Source organism: Glossina fuscipes, unplaced genomic scaffold (genome assembly GCF_014805625.2).
Source record: "Glossina fuscipes isolate IAEA_lab_2018 unplaced genomic scaffold, Yale_Gfus_2 112, whole genome shotgun sequence".
NCBI classification, from domain to species: domain Eukaryota; kingdom Metazoa; phylum Arthropoda; class Insecta; order Diptera; family Glossinidae; genus Glossina; species Glossina fuscipes.
This window is the reverse complement of record NW_023998455.1, coordinates 7,605,755-7,627,499: the sequence shown is the minus strand read 5'-3', so window position 1 is coordinate 7,627,499 and position 21,745 is coordinate 7,605,755. Positions and strand designations below refer to the sequence as shown.

Sequence of the window (21,745 nt, the reverse complement as noted above, 5' to 3'; positions counted from 1 at the left end):
TACTGTGGTCACCCGAAAGGATTATAGTTTTATTTTCTTAATTATTGTTGAATACGGCAATACAATTACCTTTCTTCATAGGCGAATATAACACCAAAATTTCTTTCAAGTTTAAATAATTTTTTTACGAAAACATTTAATATCTAAATTCATTTGTATTAAATTATTTAATACCAAGTGTTTGTTTATATTTATATTATTGTTGAAAAGAAAAATATTTAAGAGAAGAAAATTATTATCTTATCTTTCAGAGCTGAAAAGAAATACTATTGCTATTTTTAGTTAATTTTTCTTTTTATAACGATTACAAATTCACGGGTTTAGGAAAAATCTTATTATTGAAATTTAATAAACAACTCGCCAAAATTTAATAAATCAAATGTAATGAATTTCATCAAACGCTACAAAAAATGAAAGAAATATATTATTTACAAAAAATCATGTGTTAACTTCATGGCTATTACATTGTGACTGATTAGCCGGACTGTCAATGAATTGTGAATTGTATAAGAAGAAGAAGAAGCAAGCCAAGAATAATGGCTGCACTTTTTTTCCAATACGGAATTTTTAGTTAAACAAGAAGCAAAAAGAATTTTTTTTTATCAAGTGAATAATGTAGAAATTTATTGGTAAAAGATGACATTTATAAACAAATGGTCGTGAAGTATTAATAAAGTATTATGAAAAGTTTTAGCAGAACGATGTTTTATAAAAAAAAATAGAAAAGGATTTATTAAAAAATAACAAATACAACAACTTGGCAAAGTAAACGCCATTGGAGTAAAGGAAAGAAAAAAAACTACACGGATTAAGAAATTTGTTTGGAAGAGAAATTAATTAAATAAAATAACGAAAATTGTAAAAATTATATATAAAAACTCAAGAAATTGCTAATAAAAAGGTGAATATTTAAAGTGTGTAGATGTGAAAAGGTTGCGTTAAAATTTTCTCCAAGAAATGAGAATTGCATTTCATTCATCGGCTTTTCTTGTACGTGGAGAAGGCGTATAAGAGGAGAGTGTGCAAGATAGAGAAAAAAGAACACACAGCTGGATCTTTTTTTATTGTTTATGAAAGATGACTTTAAATATAAATATACAATTGATCCAAATTTAATTTAATCCAATTGTCGTCTTTACCGTTTTGAACTTAAACCGTTGAAGTATCATGTAAAAGGAACTGTTGTGTCAGCAGTTTTTGCTGATTGATTTTTCCCTACTCTTTAGCAAAAGCAGTCAAATCTTTGCAATAGTAAAAAAAAAAAAAACATTTAATTAGGGATTTTGTTTTAAATATTTTAATCCATATTTGGTTTTGTAGTTAAGAAGCGAAAAAAAAATTCCCCACCCACTCACGCATATAATAATAATTGTCACATTTCCTTCCAATAGCTGTTGTTGTGAATTTTGAAATGTTTTGTTGCATTTGTGTGTGCATTGCTGATACGTGCTCTTTGTTGACGTAGAGCTATCAAATTGTCTTAAATGTCTTTTAATAACGTGTGCCTTTTATAGGTTTCTCCACATCCGTCCAAGCGTCTGTCTGTTAGTGTTAAGTTCCGGTATCAGCAGCACCATGACATAGACAACAAAAGCTTGTAAAACATACAGCGATTATTCTTTCATAACTAGCACACACCAGCCACACACACGTCGCAATGCCTTCTATGTGCCCCTACATTACAGTGGCGTTATCGTTGGAAGCAAGCCAAAAGGGGTAAATGTATAAAGAGCAAAAAAATTTTTTAAAAATCATCCATGTCGAATGTAACTGAGGAGTTCTTCAATGAAAATGGTGAGGTGTATTACCTGGTTAGTGGTGTCAATAAGAAGTCAGTTTAAACCGTTATGGTGACTAATGTTTAAAAGACTGTGGAAGGGCTACTATATCGATGAAATTGCTTTTGAAATGAGTTGGCATTCATTAAAAATTCAACAAGGCTTACAGTCCACTAGCGGGTTCTGGTATTGACCAGAATTTTTACATCAAAAAATTGTATTAAGGTTTTAATCAATTATTGAAAGACTTTTAACTGTTGGTCAAATCCGCTATCAGTAATCATAGATTGCAGAAGTTATAGGAGATTCTAAATGAGCTTTGAAATTGTATGCAATCTTTTAACCCCTTGGCTCCTTATCATTATCTATTTTCACTACGCATACCTTATGAGATTTGCACTAGTTTCAATTTCCGATTCAAAAGGAATCTATATACAAAATTTCGTTTGTCAGTGCAATACCCTGTAAGACTATCGTTTTGTTCTTGCCGTTGATTTGCCATGCATTTCTTTCAGCGAGCGAGAGTAGAAACAAAAAAAAACCAAAAAAGAAAAAAGGAGTAGTCACCATGCACATATATATTTTATCTTTTGATGTTTTCAATTCATTGCATCCGCCAGTATGTCTGTATGTCTGTCTGTTTATCTCCCTTTTCTGTCTTATACAATTCTTTTCAACTAAACACACATTCGCATGGTTTGCATACATTTTGTGCTTTTCATTTGTCCGTCCGTCTATCTGTTTGCCTTGCTGAATGACAGTCTTTCAAAAAACGTTTTCATATATACTTTTTTATTTTCAATTGAATAAGTACATGCATATAATATTTCCACTGTTGCCGCAGTTATTATTGTTTTTTATACTTTACCTATTTTTATATACGTATATTCTAATTGTTTTCAACTTGTTTATTTTTTCAAAGTTTTCTGCTGTGCCGTGCCGCGCTTAGCTGCTTGCATTATTTTTCCTTTTGCCTTAAACAGCACAAATTAAACACACAACAAACAGTAGTAGCATAAATCCAAAATAGACACCTCTTTGCCGACGTTGTATCTGTCTGTCTATTTGCTTGCTTGCCTGCCTGCCTGCTTGTTTGTCCGCCCTACCGTCCGTTGTGGTACCGTAGTTGTCTTTCTTGGCCCCCTTCCCCACGTGCAAACAGCAATCTCTTCATTTACTTATGTTTTTTATTTTTTTTTATTTTTTCCATTTTCTTAAAATAACCACTTAATGCATAAGTACCGTGTTATATTTTGCTTGATTGCCTTCTTAATATGCCACAAACATTGTAACGTGTACATATGTAGGTACATGCATTCACATACTTAGCTATATAACGTAACGTACCTTGCTTGCTATGTGTGACTGTGCGTGCTTGGAAAGACATGTTGGTGCATTTTTTTGTCTTGTTGTTTACTTGTTTAATTCCTTCGACTAGTATCATGCATTTCCATTATAAGACATGATTGCCTCTTTACGTACGAGTGCATATCAATGTGTGTGCAAATATGTGCGTATAAGTATGAGATTCGCGTGCGTATACGTCTATTTACTTCTGTTTTGGCCACTTGAGCAGGTATCATCGTCATTTCATCCTTATGATCATCACATGTTTATCTATGTTTGTGTTTTGTAAACACCTCTTTTTTCATCTCTACAAAACTAAAAGCTAAAACACTTGCTATGGTTTCATTTTACTATCAGGTATTAATTTCACCAATTTATTATTATTATTGCTATCGTGTTTATTACTAAGAAAATCATGGCAATAACATCCGAGTAAATAAGTTGTCTTTTATGCTTCAACCGATTATTTTAATAGGCGAAATGATAGCCTATCGTTTGAATTTAATTCATTTTTTTTTTCTCTCTTCTTCCCCATAAAAGGTCTTCCCTTTCGCGTATTTGGATTTAATTAAAAAAAAAAAATAAAACAGTGACTACCGTCTTTGAGTCATCATCCATAAAACAGTCGTTGCCAAAAGAAAAAAAGCCATCATCTATCACTAAATAAACAAAATAAAATACTTTTGGAAATATTTGCTAAAGAAGTCATAGCCATTGTTAGAGTACATCCTCTAAAAAGCCACTTAATCATGTGAGCCATGAGTTTGTGTAATGTGCGTTGCTTATCGACTGAAGCGCGCAGGGTTCTTATTAAAGAGATTCGTACATTTTATTTCCATAAAAAAAGACCTTTGGCATTGCAGTCTCTGCTTCTTTGCATAAAACTTTTCAATTTAAACCATTTTGTCACTTAAGCGAAGGGTATTCACTCGTGTTATTTCATTTCAGTTTCGTTTTCCCTTTCCTACAAGGTCTCCATATAGGAATGTGTGTGTATGTTGGTAGTCAGAGGCGGCCTAGGTTTGCTTAGTGCATAACACAATCCCTTTCATAATCTTCACCGTAATAAGGTGTTGTTCTCACTTAGCGTGAGATTCAAGGACAACATCACCATCTTTTTTCGCCGTGTGTCATAGGGACACTTTTATAGTTGCGAAAATTTGGCAAAGCCTATCTTCATCAAGAACTGCGTGTAATGGCTGGCACTAATTATGAATTCCCTGCAAAATGCATGCTATAGTTAACCCCTTTGGCACGAGTGACGTATATGTACGGCAGTCACTCATTGTCCGCCGTCGCGAAACGCCGCAAAGGTTAAGAGAAGTACGATCAATAACGTATAAATGAACGATGGAATATGTCGTACACAAACACTTATAAAAACCACGCTTTTAATGTGACGTCATACAATGGCTTCTGCTCAAGTAACACGTAGACGGTGAGAAAGGAGCGACGGAAGGGAAAGCAGTGGTCGTAGCATAGTGGGTGCACGTCCAATCCGTAAGTATTACAACTCAGCACTCGGCTTAGCTACGACCAAAGTAAACTGTTCCGCACGTGAGATTTAATGAAAGAAAGTTATAATGATCGCATAACGAAAGGTTGTGAACATATGTGATCGAATTCGCCTCGAAGCCGACACTCTTATCCGTGCGGGTTCCTTAGAAATATAATCTGCACCCCGGATATGAACAAATATGAATTTCAACTATGTTCGCCCTTGCTTCTGTAAGTTGGCCGTTTTTTTAAAAGAAAAGTTGCTGCTTATTCCCTACACCTACTTCTCTATGTGGTCTTGCAGTACGCTGCACTGGAACAAAATCTACAAATTGCTGCTGCATATACTCCTACAGTGCACTTGGTTTGAACAAATATGAACTTCATCTTCCGTCCGTCCTTCCTTCTGCAAATTGTTGCAATTGTAAAGAAAAAAGTCGCCACTTACTCCTATTTACTCTCTTCTATATACACCTTTGCGAATATATTGCATTAGCACGCTGCGTGTGAGCAAACATGAATTTCAAACATTTCCGTCCTTTCTTCTGTTAGCTATGCAAATTTTTTAAAGGAAAAATTGGTAACCATTTCTACTTGCTCCTCTGTATGCTGCTACAGCGCGCTTGATTTGAGCAAAGGTGAATTTCAATTATGTCCGTCTTCCCTTCTCTATGTTGTTGCATTTAAAAAAAAAAAAGTTACCACTTACTCTTATTGCTCTCATCCATATGCGCCTTCATTAGAAACATATTCAGCGCACTAGCTTTGATGAAACATCAATTTCAACTATACTTGTCCATCCTTCTGCAAGTTGACCGATTTAAAAAAAAAAAAGGCCATCTATTCCGACCTGCTTCTCCATATGCTCCTATGCGAACATATTTTGGAAATGTCCACTTGTGGTGAACATATTTGGATCAAATTGATTTATTGTTATAATTCGATTTCCAAAAAAGCGGTTTTTCTTTTAAGGAAAGATGTTTTAAAAATTTGCGCTCATACTTTAAAAACATTTGTCATCATTCTTGATCACTTCTTCATTCCATCTTCTTGTTTCTCATATATGGTCATTGCGAATGATTAGCTATTTTTGGTTCGTCTTTAGGAAATGTTGAGTGTTTACTCTTAACACACTTTGTTCTGAGGTTAAAAACTTTTCCTAAATGCATGACTGGAGAAAGTGCGCGTTAGGAAATAACAAAAAAGTGTTCTAAAAACCAGATGAAACGGACGGAAAACAGACATTTTAAAGAAAGCGATAGTCGTACGTCTGAGCAACGATTATAAAAGCAGACCTTTTGTTCGAAGATTCGCTTATAGTAAATACGGCAGTTGCTTAAATGCAGTTATATAATATCTTCTTACGCGTCGCAACTAAGAAACTATTTTTACTCTTTCCTGTTCGTTTTGGGGGCCCGGGCTTAACCACCCCAACGTTTTCATAACGCTTGTCACACACGTACACGTACGTACATATGGGAGAGCGTGCTTATGTGAATTTCACTATTTAAACGCAGTAGCTATAACATTGTTGTAATTGTGTGCATTGTAGTTGTTGCGTTGTTGTGTTTTCCGTACACAAAACTATGAATCATCGAGCATTGCAAGATGTCATTGAACGTTATTATATAAATGGTTATGTTAGTAATGGTGCGATGGTGGTTTTACAAGGATGTGAATGTAAAAATATTTTGAATTATATATACATACATACATACATACATATATACGTACATATAAGTGAATAGCATTTATACATGTATATAATCTCTATATAACGTCCGTATGCACAAAGCAAAAATATTAAAATTAATCTAAAAGAAATGGAAAAAAACAAAAACAAACAGAAAAAAAAGGATGAACAAAACCAATTTCATTTCTCGCCAAAAACAAAGCGAAACCGAAATTATAGCTTAATATACTTGTCGCAGGAATCATTGTGTCCGTCACTCACTAAAATTCGAATGCTATTCAATTTTTTTTCTTTCTTCACAAACTTAGTATCAAATAAATATATATATATATATTTGTATTTTATTATACTCCGGTATAATTATTCTTATCTTTATTTGTTTCATTATTCATCGATTCATATGCTTACATATTTATAAATACATTTATATTTATTTATCATCATTTATATGAGGTATGGGGTAATGGATCTCTCGCTCTTCGCTGTGCACTCTTTTGATCTCAGTTTTCCAGTCTACAAGTTATTTAACTTATATGATCTTGTTTCACTTTTTTATACGTTTTCATAATCGTGATTGAGGAATAGAAGCATACAAGCTTTATGCTAGCGTTTGCAACTTCTAGGACACATATTTGATTGCATTACGAGAATCTTGATTGAAAAAAAAACACAGTGATCCGCCATGTCACTTGTAGTCTTCAATGGATATTCGACCAAAAAAAAAAGCTAGTTAACCGAATATGGCCCGAAATGGGTTAACAGGTTGAATCAAGCTTTTCCACAATCTCCAAAAGTTATCGAAGCAGCATTTTGCTCTGAGATGATCTTGGCAGTATCGGCCAGAGCGAGGCTTGTCAGAAAGATCGAAATCATCTATTTGAAGTTTCTCGAGCCATCTTCTGCTTATCCTATTAGAAACTATGCCTTCACCGCTCGCTTTCAATAAAATTCCCGACATTTCTTCTTTGTTGAAATTCGCACAAAACACAGTGGCCCAAACGAGCTTTATCCATAGCAGCCGTGAGTACAAGATCGCATCTCGCTTACTACTAACGTGAATAATCTTCGCTTCAGTTCAACTGTTGAGGTCAGCTCAGAGGGAGTTTAAAAATCTGCCTCAAATGGATACTCGCGTACTTGTTGAAACTTGTTTTAACCGGAACGAAAAGAACTTCCGTAATACATCGACGGATGATTGTAGAAAGATTTCCAATCAATCAAGTATACAAAAGAGTGGGGTAATCCCGATGCATTGATTTAAAATGATGGGTATCTAGAAGCTGGCTTCACGGAAACATTTTTCGTTTTTTTTTTTTTTTTTTGTGTTTGCTGTTCGTGTACACTCCGTATGCTTGCGTAGACAGAAGCACATGTATATATATACATATAAATATTTGTAATATAATATAGTCGCCTAAACAATGATTGTTATCAACATTGTGTTATATCAGTGATATGTGAAAATTGCAAAACTGACCAAATGTCAGGCAAGCTAGACCATTAAATACCCTACCTTATCCGATCAAATATTAGTCTAAATTAATTTTGAAGGGATCACTGATATAAGAGGCAGAAGTGGGCTGAATTTAGAGAGTCACGTTTATATTCCAAACAACTATTCTTGTCTTTCTCAATTTTCATCATAAAATATTTAAAACGATACCTTACAGCGCCGCAAAAACGACTACAAGGGACATACTATAAAAGAATTATCCGTTCATTCCACACAAACATCCCGTATTCATTTAATGAATCAAAATATGATTTTCACGATGTTTCAGACCCAACTTCATCGCAATACTTTGAAAGTTACGACCCGTGTGACAGATCGATACGGTTCAGTGGGACAGGCGGAGAGACAGATAGATGTAAATGTGTTCAGAAAGTGATTACGAATCGATTGTTAAAGTGAAGGATACGTATCTGTCGAGACCTCTTAAGTGTATATCGGAATACAAGTTACGTCTGGGCATTTAAAACTTTCGACAGAAGGATCGATCGCATGCGAATTTGCTAGAGAAGCCTAAAATAATCATGAAAAAGAATATTTCTAATGGGGACCCTGTCAGTGCAAATTTCCAAATGAGACGGTGCGCTGTGTTTTGTAAATAGCGCAATAGAGATAAACTTGAATTTTTTAATTCAAAGTTGAGAGATGGACGGAATTCTTATCACAGGCACATTCCAGAATAGAAGAAAACTAATTGGGATTCGATTTAAACATACGTCAACTCATCCGCAATTTATTCCTTTGTTTCAATTAGTTTCCACGTAAGTGGTCCGTGGCGAGTCCGTATTCGGATTGTACACCTGAAATCTCTTTAAGAGTATTAGACTCAATATTCAATCGGTTAGTTTTGGTATTTTGAAACTTTCCCGAAGAGTATGTATATGCTTCAGATATACTTCAGAGAAGTTTTATTTATGGGAGTTACAAAATTGGTCTTATTCGGTCGAATACGATCGTTCTGTAATAGATAAGATAATAGAAACGCAACACACGTTTTACTTAGATAAGTAAACTTAGACAACATATAAGTAAAGAGGAAGCAAATAAAAATTATATTTTTTTTATATACCCTACACCGATTGTATTGCAAGAATGTATTAAGTTTGTGCGATGCCCCCAGACGGACTTGAGAGATAGACCCACCTTGTATTAAGCCGATTGATTCAGAATCACTTTCTAATTCCATCTAAGGTTGTCTGTCCGTCTGGCCGTGCTGTTTTCTTGTGTTCAACTTACAGCAACCTCTCAGACATTTTGATAAAAATTTACTCCACTTATGTGTTTTTGTTCAAGCTATTCTCATATAACGGCTCATTTGAAAAAGTGGTTTATAAATAAGTTTTGGCGGAGTATTTATCTTTATATTTTATTTGATTACAAGTCGTATATTCAAAAAGTTTTGCAATATCTGTTTATATGGCTTAGGTTCTATATATATATTAAATAAATTTATATGAGAAATGATCTTAAAATCGTACATTTCTTAAGCTATGGTTAATTCCAGATATAATAGTAATAACCAGTTCCTTTGAATCCATTTAACAGCATTTACACTTTAATCACTTCAAATGTTTTATTTTTCAAGGGCAAAGCTACTTATGAAACAAGTAAAAGAGAAAAACTTAAAAATAAATAAATGAACGCGAGCAGTGACGATTGTTGTGCGTAAAAGTATAAAAAAGAACATATATGCACACTGTTAGAAAGCAATAGCTTACCGGTCAATGTATAAAAAAAATTTACTATTCCAGGTCCTTTTCATTAAATCTGAAAAAGTGCAGTGCTAAGTATGTCCAGCGAGGAAGACAAACCTCCAGCTCCACCTGTTCGTTTGACAAGCAATAGAGGCGGTGACCGCGTAGGCGGGGGCATTACAGGTGGTGCCTCCGGCGATGCGCCTGCTGTGGATATGAAACCTCTACCGAAAGGTTTATTCATTGTCGCTATAACTGTTCAGAATCATTTCTGAATTAAATGTAAATTTTTTTAATTCGTTTAGAACCCGACGATCCCGATCGCAAGAAAAAGACTTTAAAAAATAAGATTAAAGGTTCCAAGCCTTCACATCAAGATTCCAAACCTAATATATCGTATCCTACAAATTTCGAGCATACCGTGCACGTGGGCTTCGATGCTGTTACCGGCGAATTTACGGTAAGTTATGTTAAATAAAAAACCTTTTTTTTTTTTGATAATTTTATTTTATTAAGAACATTTTTAAACGAATGCCTTTTGAAAGAGCGACTTTTGCTGTGAAATGAAGAAATGTTTTCTCTTCATCCTTCTCCGATGTTTTCTTCTTTTCTTTTTCATTTCTTTATTATTTTTTTTTTTTTTTTTTTTTTTTTTTTTTTTTTTTGTTTCTCTTCTACTTCATTTACCGTAACTGTTATCACTCATAGAAAGCCAACAACAACGGCTATATCTCGTTATCAGATTAAAGCTCATTATATGCAAGTCTGTTAAGGTTGCGGTTAATTGTTGACAATTTCTTTGCCCACATATGTTTAGTTCTAGTGTCTTTTCATTAGTCGCTTGGTTTGGAGCAAGCTTTCCTGCAAAATTTCATTCAAAACGTTTTCATTCGTTGGGAAAATATAATACAATGGAGGTAAACAAAAAAGTAAAACACGGAAGAGGAATTAAAATGGACATAAAGAATGAGATGATAAACTGAAGACACATGCATTTTATTGCAAGTGTAAATATTTTTAATAAATCAGTCACTAGTTGTTCATATAGTGAGCAAATAACTTAACACTTAACACTTAACACTTGTCAGTTGCATATTAAAAAGTTGTCTATTTATTATTTACATGGAGATTATTGGGATTAGAACCTACACATGCCTTCTTGGTAAGGTAGTGCCCCCTGTGCCATTAAATTGGTGAGAATTTGCAAAAGTATCTAAATCTAGCCCATTTGGGATTTTGCATTGGAGCAATCGAAGCGCTGAGACTCGTTCCAGATCGGTTAAAGTTTCGGGGTTTGGATTTATTGCGCTGTCTGTCTGCCGTTTGTGGAAACGTTCAACACCAAACCTAAATAAGAAGTCACGAAATCCATTGCATCCTCTTCCGTTATCTTTAAAAAGAAAAACTATTTACTTGGTGGCCATGGCAGATTTTTTTCCATTTTTGCACAGAGACTGTAGCACGACTTATAAAATCTATTTGCACATTTTCGTCACTTTATCTGTTGTACTTTACGAGTGGCGAGGAAAACCACAATGGTTTTGCTTTTAACAGGAATCTAATCCTCTTTCAATACCGACCTACCTATAAGAACTGGCAAATTCTTTGCGAAAATGGAAGCCGATATTTTCGATTGAACGGCGATGACTAATTAGATAGTGATATAGTATGGATGATATACGTAGGCTAGGACTTCCTTTCGGATATGGTAAACGCTGTGACAAAATGAACATGCCCCCATTCTTTTGGTGGGGAGTATGAATAGATCACAATTCTTAAAAATGTCTCCGTTATGTCGAACACTCCGAACCGCACTGGGACCTCAGAGCAGGTTAAATATTTCAATGTATTTTATTCAATATTCCAGAAACTAAACTCGTTGAAAGTTCAGAATGAAAGCATTTGGAGTCGGCAATGCTACTCGCTCCTAACTTTTAATAAAATGGAAATCTTTGATATTCCGCAAGTGCCCACGCAAATTAGAGCTGCTCGAGAAACGTATTAAAAGGACGCCTGCTGCAAGAACGTTCCTTGCCACGAATTCAAATGTGTTATGTATAGAGAATGAAGAAATGCGATATATTATATTTGGTGTAGATTCTGGGAAGCTAATAAACACAATTCAATTATCATTTGATTCTTATTCCGACATGAATAAACGGAGAGATAATCACCACTGTCGCACTTCGAATCTCAGTCCGTTAAAGCAGCTCGTTTCCCTACCCCTTTTGTTTTCTTCTTCTTGCTGGCCGTCACCAGAGGACATCACCTGAGCGATTAATAAAAAAAAAAAAAAAAAATAAGTCCTTTCGGTTGACTTGTTCCTGATTACATTGATTACAGCTTTTTCTGCTAAAAGAGCTTACAGACCCGAAATATTGCTATTAGTTTTACCCAAACTTGTAACGAAGACATGAGCAGGTGCTGGCGCTCGATTAACCCAGAAAGTGTATCAAGTGCCATTTTATGGAAATAATTCCTCCAAGTTCGGTTGCTACTCTACCGTGCTGGAAGTAGTAAATAATTTACGCCCATTTACATTAAATTTCATAAAGCGTTGAGCTGACTTTTAATTTCTTCTTTATTTCTCGTTTTTTTTTTTCTTTTTTTATATATACAGACACCTACATATATATGTATGCGCATTTACATACATATATATATATGTACGCATTTTATATGCTTTTTATGGCTCATTTGCATATTTATTGTCTGCAAGAACAAAAAAAAAAAAAATGCTGCAACAATTTTCAATTGTTTTGTTGCTGGCATATCGAATACAAAAATACAAATATAATCAGCAACAAAAACTAAAAACCTAAAAAAACAAGCAAAAAAAAAAAAAAAAAAAAAAAAACAAAGGATTTTTTTTTTTGTTGTTTTTTTTGTATATTATTTGAAAAAAAAAAAAAAAATGTTTTTTCCCTTTTATTTTTCGTCTTCTTTTCTACTTTCATTCCAAGCTGCCAATGAAAGTAAGTATTTTAGTTCTCCTTCTCAAACTCAAAGAACTCTTTCGCATTCGCATTCGCAATTCATACCCTCGCCTCACACACGAACCAGACACTCATGCACAGATAAAAATCATTTCGGATTTACACAGTAGAGAAAAAATAAACCCAACTTTTAAACGCTACTCATCCTATTTTGCTGTTGATTTATTTATATCTCAATCCTTAATTAAATTGGTAATAATGTATAGCAACTTGAATTAGTTGACTTTGGCTTATATGGCTTTTTTTTCCTTTCCTTTCTGTTCCGTTTCGAATTTATTCAGTTTGCCATTAAACCATTTAAATATTAAGCTAATAAAAATTCTGACAACCAATATCCGAAAAAGAGTAGGCTATGACAGAAGAGGATTATTTCAAATTAGAAAAATCTAAAGACCTTTCCACGTCATTTGACAAAGTACTTTAATAAACACTCATCATGACAAAGGTATGCTAACGAAAAGATGTTAAATAGGGTAAGCATAGCATTTAAGGCTTTGCTGAACAAACTCACCACCAGGAAATATCGATTTTGTTTTCATTTTTACTCAAAGCCCTTCTCCCTAAGTAGGCGGGGAATAAAGGGCCTCGAAATGTAGTCTAAAAATCAACTCATTCGTATAGTTTGATTTCGCGAAACGAAGGGATTGTATTTATTTCATTGAATTAGTTCAGATATTGGCTTAGCTTGGGAAAGAAAGAAATTTCTTGAATATAAACAAAAGGCATGAAATTCAATCCAGATAATTTCTGTCTGTTGAAGCGAGTGCTAATAGAGTATTTGCTCTGAGCGATTTTCCCCCAACATTTCTCCGCGGCAGATGTGGCCACCACAATAATTGAAAGAGTTTTAGTCGAACGCGGAAGCATTCCTGGCTACGTGGTTTAAGGGTTGACGTATAGATGACAACGATTGGTCACATAACGATGCTGGTTATTATTAGCTGTGCCCATAAATTTCTTCCGCTCAAATTGATTGCTTTCTAAGACGTAACTGATGTGTTCATTTTCAGATATAGATGACGTAGATACCAGTATTTGAACAGATCGCTCTGAGGGGTGTAACGTCCGCAACTGGCTTGATGCCTTAATCAAACGGGTTGCCTACAAGCATAGGCACTTAATTAAGTTGAGTGATCACCCCTCAGGGGGAGAGACAATCCCCTAATAAGGGGGCCTCTCTTATCGGTATTTGATCAATGGAATTCTTAATTGTTCACAAGTTGTTTCCTTTTCAGAATTTTTAATTGGGTTAACTTAGAAGAAAAATTGAAGCCGAAGTTACGGAAATGATTAAATTGGCTTTGGAATGAAAATGCAGTAAGCTACGCAACAGCAACAGTTTTTCAATGAAAATTCGCGTTCGTCTTTCCGTTGGCCACAGAAAGAACCAATATAACCATAATTTTCATCTTAGTTTGCGAAATTTTACCGCACCTATTATACTCTCCGGATCTGACCCCTTCCGGGTATCACTTATTCACATAGCGGCTCAGCCGTTCATAGAAATGAAAGATGCATGAAATTAGGTCGATGGCTATTTCACTTCCAAACCGGCAAGTTTGCACTACGAGACGGTAGACAATAACGAAGTATAGTTCGGCGATCAAGCTTCGTAGCGGTTATATTTCAAGTAAAGTTGAATTTTATCGAAAAATAGCACACTTTACATGCGCGTTATCGAAAATTTAAGAGTGAGAGCAAGAGAGAGCAACGTTGTCAATTATATAAAAGAACGCTTGGACACCTCCGCGGCTCGCTTGACCGTATAATATCAACTTTAATTAGTCTTGTAATAATAGCTAATCATTAATATTTCATAAAATAAGCGCATATCCACTAGTTTTTGTGTATCTCGATTCGTTTTCGCCATAGAAGCATTAAAGTGAGGTGGAAGAAGCTAAGCTTGTACTAATTACTTATGCTTATGTTCAATAAAAAATGATAATGTATTTCCTGCGAATGCAGATAATAGCTTGCCAATCAATGCTTATTACTAAAGCTTACGTCTACTCCTATTTGAATGGCAATAAAATATTTAATGAAGTATGTTTGAAGAAATGTTTGCTTCAATTATCTGCGGAAGGAGAGCAAGAGACCTGAGAAGCCGTGAAACGAATTTTATATACCTATCGAATGTGTATCCTTTCGTTTGCAAGCCTAGCGTATAAGCGAACCTGATTGCGAGTTTCTAGATCAATGCAGACTATGGTTATCTAAAAAGGGAAATAACCAAGGTTCGACAGCTTTGGCATAATTGCAATCAATTGACTGTCAGCGATTTTGAAAATTTTTTTTGGTATATGAGTTCTTCCTCTTGCCCCTTGACGAAATAAATTTTCCTGTGTAATCTCGGGAGATATGCAAAACGGTTTACAATAAAGTCAAGAGCATCTTGAAGACACGCATGCCTTTCAAAATTTTCAATATATAGATATCCAGATGTTACAAGTAGAAGGAAGAAAATAGCATACCACATGAAATGAAAGCCGATACAATTTTAGTTTCAAAAGAAACTTGAAGAAAGCACATATGAGTAATTAAATCTCCAAACGAAGAAAATATATTTGCATTCATTAAATAAAATATTAAGATTAAAAGGCGTTAATTAGCGAGTGCATGTAATATGGAAGTTTGTAGGGTATAAACAATTCATTAATTGGTTAATTCACTTACTTGGAAGGAACACAAGATTCAGCGGAAAATCTGTGTTCTTTAAAAATGAAATTGTTGAAGAGTTGAAGAGACGTCAAAGTTTCATAATCGCATATAGCAAAATGTAAGGAGGTAAAATAATCATGATTGCCTCACCAACGTAGTAGTGCTTGTAGAAAACCGCTTATGCAATTATTCATAAACAAACAATTAAATGGAAAGGAAGGAGCTGGAGAAACCTGGACAGATTTTTATTCATGAATTGAATGTTGGTTTGCCATAAAACGGAAACATATTATTAAATAAGAGGAAAGAGTTTCATCCACGCCCTTCTGCCGCTTCCATGTTTATGAATATTAATTAATGAACTAAACTTAGTTAATATTTCTGAACAGCTTAAGCACAATTCTCCCCAACCATCTTCATCTTCTTCATTCACCGTCATTCATGTTTTCTTCCGTAGCTAGTAAAAATCTAGCTCTTGTGTTTGTCTATGATTATCTAAACGACCTTAGTGAAAAAAAAAATAATGTAATCGTAATAAGTTAACGATAAATTTATTATACAAATCTGGATAATAGTTCATTAATTATCAATTTTTTTATATGTCTTTTTGAATGTCATTGCAGGGTATGCCGGAAGCCTGGGCGCGTCTGCTTATGAATTCAAATATAAGCAAGCAAGAACAAAAGAAAAATCCTCAAGCTGTTCTAGATGTGCTTAAGTGGTTTGACAATACAACCAAGCAAAGGCCAAGTTCAAAATACATGACAAATGCCATAACTACACATTCGGGTAAATATATCAATCAGAGAGTTCCATATTGAATTTTATTCATTTTAACGAAACAATTTTTTCTTTTTTTTTTTTTAGGATCTTCATTGAGTCGTGTAAGCAGCAGCAGTCCAAGTAGTACGCCTACCGATTCCGAATTGCACGGCTCGAATAGCGGCGGCAACTTAATAGGAGTTAATTTGGGCAGTTTAGCTATTAGTTCCAATGCCAACAGTGGCTCTCTACCTAACTCGAGTAGTTTGTTAACAGGCGGTCTTGGCAATCATCATCCCCCTGCTTTACACGGTCATCACGGACAGCAGCATCATGTCACCGCAATTAATACGATTAGTCAATCGCATTCTTATAATTTCGGTGGCAATACGGCTTCGTCGTCTTCGCAACATTCATCAGCTAATGAGGACGATATTCTCGGCACTCCGCAGCCTCCGCCTCCACCTATCGCATCACGTCCCGAACGTACGAAATCGATATACACCCGACCCATTGAAGATATTCAACAGCCTGCATCAGCTTTAACACCATTACAGCCGCCGCCACCAACTGCAGCACCTGCAACTACACCTACAACACCACAGCATAACAATGTTGCTCAAGCGCAATACAAAACAACAGCCAGCACTGTGGCGGGCACAACAACTACGCTAGATAAAAATAAGAACAATGCAAGTGAGTACACCCGAAATGAGCGAAATAGAGCAAAACGAAATTGGCCATCGCAATAGCAATAGCAGAATAGGGCAGAATTTGTGGCAAGGGTTTAACGTGGGTTCCTGCCTGTAAGGCTTAACCCCACGGTGGCCCAAACCACTTTTAAGCGTACTACGCCCCCTGGCGAGTTAGACAATCCCCACAGAGTAGGGGCCTAAACAGCACCAGAGTCCAGAATAGTTTATTGTGTATGGAACAATAAACCCCACTCTGGTGAATGGCGAGGCCTAGCTGCACTCAATTGTTCCATTTTAGCTAGGAACTCGCCAACCACAACCACCACGAGTACTCCCCGAAGGGCCGCACCCAAGCAGTCAGGACTCACAAATTGATCAACTGACTGCTTCCGCCATAAGGCTTCCACTGTGCTTGTTGATCAATTACCACCATTACCCGCAGGCATCCGTGACATGTGTTCATTGCATGTATTAATTAATTTACCAGACATTTTCTTTCATTCGGCCAAAGGGAAAGCCGTCCGTCAATTCCTTTTTGCATAAATAGTGTAATTAATTTATTTATTTGTTACGACTTAAGAACAAAGTTAATTTACCAAGCATTTTCTTTCAATCGGCCAAAGGGAAAGCCGTCCGTCAATTCCTTTTTACATTAATAGTATAATTAATTTATTTATTTGTTACGACTTAAGAACAAAGTCCATCATATACCCGCAGGCATACGTGGCTTAGTGAGGCGAGCTTCCTGACCCCCGTGGCTCCCAGTTTATTTTGCAAAGCCTTATGGCATACTTTGGGCGTTTGTTAAAAACAACCGTACTTGCTTCGGATCCTCCATACTTTCCTGGTAGCTAAAACCAATGAACTACTTTTCTTCAAGATATATAGGTCTCGGGTATTGCACTGGACATGGCAGACAATCTAATGCACTCTACCATGCACTCGCTAGATTACTACCTTCATTGTACTTAAAACCCATTCAGTATATTTACTCGGTAGTAACTAGCTTATTGAGTAAGAGCTCTTCTTCCAGCCAACCCCTCCACCATCTATCAGAAACTCGTCGCCCAAAACCTTAAACTCTTCTTAGCCGGCCGAAGCCGTTGCCCGGGGATCACCGCTGGGAGGTGAGAGTTTCGGCACATCTATGCTTCTTATCAAAGCATAGTTCATCTCCCCAGCAGAGTAGGGCAGCAAGAGAAATTTGAATTTAAACACAAAACTAACGTGAGTTCAGACAAATGTGAAAGTTTTCAATAAGAATTTTTGTTTCGCCAGCCCCTCACTTGTCGACTTGGATTTCAAAATGACATGTAATTTTGACAGTTTACTTTAAAAGTCGATAATCGGAAATAGTGATGGAACAAGCTCGACTTTATGGAGTTCTTTCTTCTGAAAGCCTATCTTATTCTGATCTTATCCATCTGATAGATGTACATTGGCGACTAATTGCAAATTGCAAATTGGTCCCACTTTTACATTCACCTTCCTAGAGTACACTCATTGAGTCAGCCCCTTTTTATTATCCGGCAATTAGTGCAAGAAGAAACTCGATCATGCTCATAATTGGTAAAACACTGATTTCATTTAGTTACATAAGTGACTAAATTAATTCTTGATAAGACTCATACAGTTGTGAAGAACTAAAGAAATAAAAGTCCACATTACTGCCCCACTCAGCTAGAAAATCAAAAATGCTTTAAAAAAAAAAAAAAAAAAAAAAACGCTTTAATGATATGAAAATTTCTATACATTTTTAATTAACACATTTTTAAAACACGATTGTTGTTGTTATTATTATTATTATTACTTTTACACTGTTGCTACTAACACAACGCTATCACAACCACTATTGCTAAAAATAATACAAAAAAAAAAAAACGAAAAAAAAAAATAAAAATATAATAAAATGCAGCAGCTGGAACTGGAGCTGATGATGCAGCAGCTTCCACACTTCAGAGTATTGCTCATTATGCTACTACCACTACTACTAGTACCATACATACCACTACTACTACTACCATAGACCCGAATGTCTCCACTAACAATCTATTATTACTAACGACTACTATCACTACTAATGCTTGTGCAGTCAATATGACTGTTAATACGAATTGTTCTAGTATTAGTTCTCAATTGCCATATATCGATTGTAATGCAATCGCAACTACAAGAACAACAATAACAACGATTAATCACGATTCTTCTGCTTCCTCCTTTTCATCGTTTCCCTCGTATCATGACGGCCATCCATTGCCACCCATCTATTGCCCTTCATCATCTTCCTCTTTGATTGGCGGCGAATCGATAACAATGCCAACACCGCCATTGCCCACACCGATTGGTAATGCACCATCCGGTTTAATTGGCGATCCTATAACAACTGTCACACCGGCTACACCCGATGCCTCGTTTGTTGATGCTAACGCTGACGCGGATGTGTTCACATCTTCTACAGATTTATATGTGCATGACGCGAACACTAACAATTTGACGGCTACTGCGGTGGCGGCAGCCATTTCAACAGTTAGCGGCGGAGCGATAAGCACTAATACGGCAGCGGCTACTGTTACTCCAGCCCCAGTTGCTAATATTGCCGCTACCGCCACTAGCAATACTCCAACTACTCAGCAACGTTCAGGCGCCACGAAAAAGAAGAAAATGTCCGACGAAGAGATATTAGAGAAACTACGTACCATCGTATCGGTGGGTGATCCGAATCGTAAATATACCAAAATGGAAAAAATCGGTCAGGGCGCATCGGGCACTGTGTATACGGCCATTGAATCATCTACTGGCATGGAAGTGGCTATAAAACAAATGAATCTCTCTCAACAGCCCAAAAAGGAACTGATAATTAATGAGATTTTGGTAATGCGAGAGAATAAACATCCAAATGTCGTCAATTATTTGGACAGTTATTTGGTGTCTGAAGAGCTATGGGTAGTTATGGAATATCTACCAGGTGGATCCCTAACGGATGTTGTAACTGAGACTTGTATGGACGAGGGACAAATAGCCGCTGTGTGTCGTGAAGTATTGCAGGCTCTTGAGTTTCTACACTCCAATCAGGTTATACATCGTGACATTAAAAGTGATAACATACTATTGGGCTTAGACGGTTCCGTAAAATTGACTGATTTCGGTTTCTGTGCCCAGATCTCGCCAGAGCAATCGAAACGCACAACTATGGTTGGCACGCCGTATTGGATGGCCCCGGAAGTAGTCACCCGAAAACAATACGGACCTAAGGTAAGTCAAGCTTGCCAATCTTATAATTTTGTCCAAAGTCATACATCTACTGACTATTACTGAGTTGTGATCCGACCTTGGCCTCTTAACGAGAACTTATGAGTAGCTTATAAACTATTCTGCAAATACGCTCAACCATGTGTAGTACTAGAGGAGAGCCAATTTTGGTTCTCGCAATGTTTAGCCGAACAGTGGAAGACATATAGTAAAGGTCCCTAGTGCTGTTTCTTTCCTAAATTTATGACAATAACGTGTTCATACCCATAAAAGCTGTGGACAACGAAATTCCAACTCTTCGTCAAAGCAAAAATTGTTGATAAATATATTAAAAACGGTTAACAAATTTCAGGTTGATTTATGGTCTCTCGGTATAATGGCCATTGAAATGGTTGAAGGTGAGCCGCCGTATCTCAATGAGAATCCTTTAAAAGCCTTGTACCTCATTGCCACAAATGGCAAACCCGAAATTAAAGAAAAAGAAAAACTTTCGCCAGTATTTCAAGATTTTCTCGATCAATGCCTGGAAGTCGATGTGGATCGGCGTGCCGGCGCATTGGAGTTACTTAAGGTAAGGCGAAGTCCAATGTAACTTCTGGAACACTCATATGGATTATAATAATAATAATAATAATAATATCTTACAGCATCCATTTTTAAAATTGGCCCGACCTTTGGCCAGTTTAACGCCTTTGATTATGGCTGCCAAGGAGGCCACTAAGGGCAACTGATTAAAGCAACAACATTGATTTATGTTAAAACTTTTTACTTAATTCTTGTTTTTCACTATTACAATAACAACAAACGCAAGGAGAAAAAACCATCATATTAATATAAATATAGAAATAAAAAAAAAAAAAAAAAGGAAAAGAAATACAAGAAAACAATAACGAAAAGTATAAAAACAACTTTAAAAAAGAAAGCAACAATAAATATAATGCAGTTATATATAATAGATCTATTTACAGTGAATAATATATATATATATACATATATATGTATATACATATATATATAAAAAGTAGTGTTATGTATGTATGTATATGTATTCATACTGAAAATAAGACAAAGTAATCCGAATCGTGGAAATTATGAGAAAAAAAAAAATAAATAAATAAAAACAAAAATAAAAAACAATAAACATTAAAATAAGTTAGAACGGAAAAATACAAAGGAACTTGGAAGCCACACACTCACATACACACATATAAATAGTTATAAAATGATATATATGTAAAATGAGAAGAATGATTATTAATATTAAAGAAAAACGAAACGAAACAAAACAATAACAAAACTAGGTAAAAAGGCGTTAAGCACCGTGTATTTTTTAGAAACAAAGCGAAACCAGAATGTCTTTATTATTATTATTATTATTATTATTATTATTACTCTTATTATTATACTTATAAATATATTAAAACTCTACAACCCTTTCTCCCTCCCTCCCTCCCTCCCTCCCTCGACATAATAATCAAACACTAACATACGTATACATACATAACGAAACATATACATTTAATTAATTGATTACAATGTGAAATTAATTGTATTTTAGTTTGCTTGAATCATTTTATTTTCTTCTTCTTTTTTTTTTTTTCATTTGAAAACATTTCCACTCAATCCAAATACTACAAATGTTTATTTGTCTCCTTCCTCTCTCACGTAAATCATCATTTCAAGTCAAATCATATAAATTTTTTTTTTTTTTTTTTTTTTTTTATATATATATATATATTTTAAAAAACGGTCGATATATTTTTTTTTTAACGAGCGGTCATGTTTATGCTTATGTTTTTTATATATATATATACGTATTTAGTAACGCTTGATGTCATCTTAATTATTTTGTAACAAATAAACTGA

General features: G+C 35.3%; 1 protein-coding gene across 8 annotated transcripts; it reads left to right on the top strand.

Moving 5' to 3' along the window:
* Positions 1 to 860: 860 nt before the first annotated feature.
* Positions 861 to 20,688, top strand: LOC119639636 (serine/threonine-protein kinase PAK 2). 8 transcript variants are annotated; one of them, XM_038037142.1, is made up of 9 exons: positions 861 to 901; positions 9,577 to 9,753; positions 9,825 to 9,979; positions 12,483 to 12,494; positions 15,797 to 15,962; positions 16,041 to 16,631; positions 18,546 to 19,882; positions 20,232 to 20,450; positions 20,527 to 20,688. In XM_038037142.1, exons 2-9 carry the CDS (start codon positions 9,615 to 9,617, stop codon positions 20,608 to 20,610), a joined length of 2,703 nt encoding a protein of 900 aa, XP_037893070.1. In that variant the 5' UTR covers positions 861 to 901; positions 9,577 to 9,614; the 3' UTR covers positions 20,611 to 20,688. The 8 variants fall into 8 exon arrangements, with proteins under 8 accessions (XP_037893070.1, XP_037893072.1, XP_037893073.1 ...); XM_038037144.1 differs by lacking the exon at positions 861 to 901 and adding an exon at positions 3,726 to 4,625; XM_038037145.1 differs by lacking the exon at positions 861 to 901 and adding an exon at positions 5,300 to 6,302.
* The last annotated feature ends 1,057 nt before the right edge of the window (positions 20,689 to 21,745 follow it).

Bases quoted from the DNA above. Each gene is read 5' to 3' on its own strand.
- LOC119639636 (XM_038037142.1), top strand. From the start codon at position 9,615: ATGTCCAGCGAGGAAGACAAACCTCCAGCTCCACCTGTTCGTTTGACA. The intron at 9,754-9,824 runs GTTTATTCATTG...TAATTCGTTTAG, and splicing joins TATGAAACCTCTACCGAAAG to AACCCGACGATCCCGATCGC. The intron at 20,451-20,526 runs GTAAGGCGAAGT...AATATCTTACAG, and splicing joins GCGCATTGGAGTTACTTAAG to CATCCATTTTTAAAATTGGC.